The 2015-nt window shown below is 46.3% G+C and overlaps 1 protein-coding gene across 2 annotated transcripts in view; it reads left to right on the forward strand.

Moving 5' to 3' along the window:
- LOC106962163 (kelch domain-containing protein 8B) overlaps positions 1 to 1665 on the forward strand; it is a 35179-nt gene extending 33514 nt beyond the window's left edge. The window contains exons 3-4 of one of the 2 annotated variants that reach the window (XM_015056395.1): positions 177 to 230; positions 356 to 1665. In XM_015056395.1, coding sequence (XP_014911881.1) covers positions 780 to 1223 — 444 coding nt within the window. In that variant the 5' untranslated portion in view covers positions 177 to 230; positions 356 to 779 and the 3' untranslated portion in view covers positions 1224 to 1665. The remainder of the gene's footprint in view (positions 1 to 176; positions 231 to 355) is intronic. The other variant, XM_015056396.1, reaches the window with a different exon arrangement.
- Positions 1666 to 2015: the final 350 nt, after the last annotated feature.

A 2015-nucleotide genomic window follows, 5' to 3' on the forward strand; every position in this document is an offset into this window, starting at 1 on the left:
TTCAAAATAAAAAACTTAACCTCCCTTGAGTTTTTTTTTTTTTTTTTTTTTTTTTAAAAAAAGACTTCCATTCAGCTATCAAGGATTTCTTTCCCCGAATTGTGGCCCCATCGTTTGGATGTAAATAAACATTCAGAGCCGATGCTGAGGAGTTGAAATGTTGCCTTTACCTTAAGGTCTGAAACGCCGCCTGGAAGAGTGTTTCTGCCATTATTGAGACCCGAATAAAGGTCAGTGCTCCTTGATCTTATGGTCACTTCTCTCCTTGGGCTGTTTGTTCTTTAGACTCTGGAGTTTTTTTTCTAGTCAAAGCTTCTGGGTTTCCTCCTCAAGCACATCTTTTATTTTTCATAAGGACCACATTAAAGCCAATTTTACTCAAAATAACTCGCCAGGAGGGAGAGGAGGGAACCGAAGACACAGTAGGGCAGATGGCTTTCGTGCTCCAAAACATCAACGGCTGGATGAATAAAACATTTGAAGAGGGAAAGATTCGTGACATCTGGAAGTGAGGAACTTTTATTTTGCTTGCTCCCCACACCACTCCGCTCGCCGTCCTCACGTTTCTGTCCCTCTGTGGACTCAGGAGTTCAGCCGGTCAGTCAAACAGACAGAAACAAGCCTGCTCTCCGACTTGTTTCTCCTTTTTATTCTTTGTTCCACCTTGCTGTACCCCGCGCGACGCTTCGCCCCATTCTGCTCCCATCTTCTCCGCCATCCGGCTCTCCGTCTCCAGCTTGGCGTGTGATGGTGCGTCCCCTCCTCTCGGCCCTGGAGACATGCCTGTACAGGAGATGGCGGTGAGTCCTGTCAAGTCCCTGCACTGGGAGCAATTCCCCCCCATGTCGCAGCGCCGTGTCTACTGCACGCCTGTCTACCACGAGGGCCTGCTCTACGTGCTTGGGGGCTGCAGCGACACCGGCACACCCCTGGACAGTGTGGAAGTTCTGGATGTTGAGAGCCAGACGTGGAGCCAGCTGCCCCCGCTCCCCACTGCGCGGGCGGGGGCTTCGGCCGTGGCTCTTGGGGGACAGGTGATGGTGCTCGGAGGAATGAACCAGCAACAGACCCCGCTGGCCTCTGTGGAAATGTACCACCCAGACGAGGGCAAGTGGGAGACGAAGGCCAGTCTAGGTCAGCCTTCCATGGGAGTCACCGCCGTGGAGAGAGGTAAGGCGGTGGAATCAGTGTTTGAGACGTTAAATGCAGCTGCTCTCTTCTGAGAAGTTGTAGGAGTTGCTTTTATGATTTTCGAGATGTTAACTTTGAATAAAAGTCTGCTGACTTTTAAAATCATAGTATTGTATTTTTGAAAGAGTAATAAGTGAATGATAGCTTTGGAAATCTTAGAACTGCCTTGACACCCGATTATTGGGAGGGAACTTAAGATAATCTTAAGATATTTTCCTGCTGTGTGTGGTGTGTTAGGAGTGATCTTATCCGCTCTGAAAGATGTCGGGACCGCTCTGATCTAAAATCAAGATCTACAATAAGATATTCAACATGTTGGATTGTCTTGGTCCGATATCGCAGTATGTATGGTGTCCTCCCAGGGACAAACAATAACACTACTTGTTGAGTCTAACATGTAGCCAATTATAAAGCGAGGTGGCAGAAACATGGAGGGGAATTCTAAATAAAGAAGACAAAACATCTGGCATGACGTACCAGAAAGTTTGGTGAATTTCGGAGACGTCTTTGTATTGTTTTTTCTCTTTTAAATATAATCCACAAGCCATTTATCGCTATTGCCTCTTCCCAGTCAGCCATGTTTGTTTACTCCGAACTCGCGTTTGGTCTCGAGGTTTTGGGAGATTTTCCATCTGACATCTGAATGTTAGCAAATGAAACTGGTTTGTTTTGTGGTGTGTTGTCTTTGCTGTTTGAGTTGACACCACACCGTATGACTAAAACAGAAAAATATATCCAAGATTTTTAAATGTCATGTGTGGGGTCTCTCAGGTTCTGAAATCATCTGACAATTTTAAAGTCTTGCCATGTGAACCAGGCATAAT

Source organism: Poecilia latipinna, unplaced genomic scaffold (assembly GCF_001443285.1).
Source record: "Poecilia latipinna isolate Pla-1442-1.1 unplaced genomic scaffold, P_latipinna-1.0 Scaffold1379, whole genome shotgun sequence".
Classification (NCBI taxonomy): Eukaryota; Metazoa; Chordata; class Actinopteri; order Cyprinodontiformes; family Poeciliidae; genus Poecilia; species Poecilia latipinna.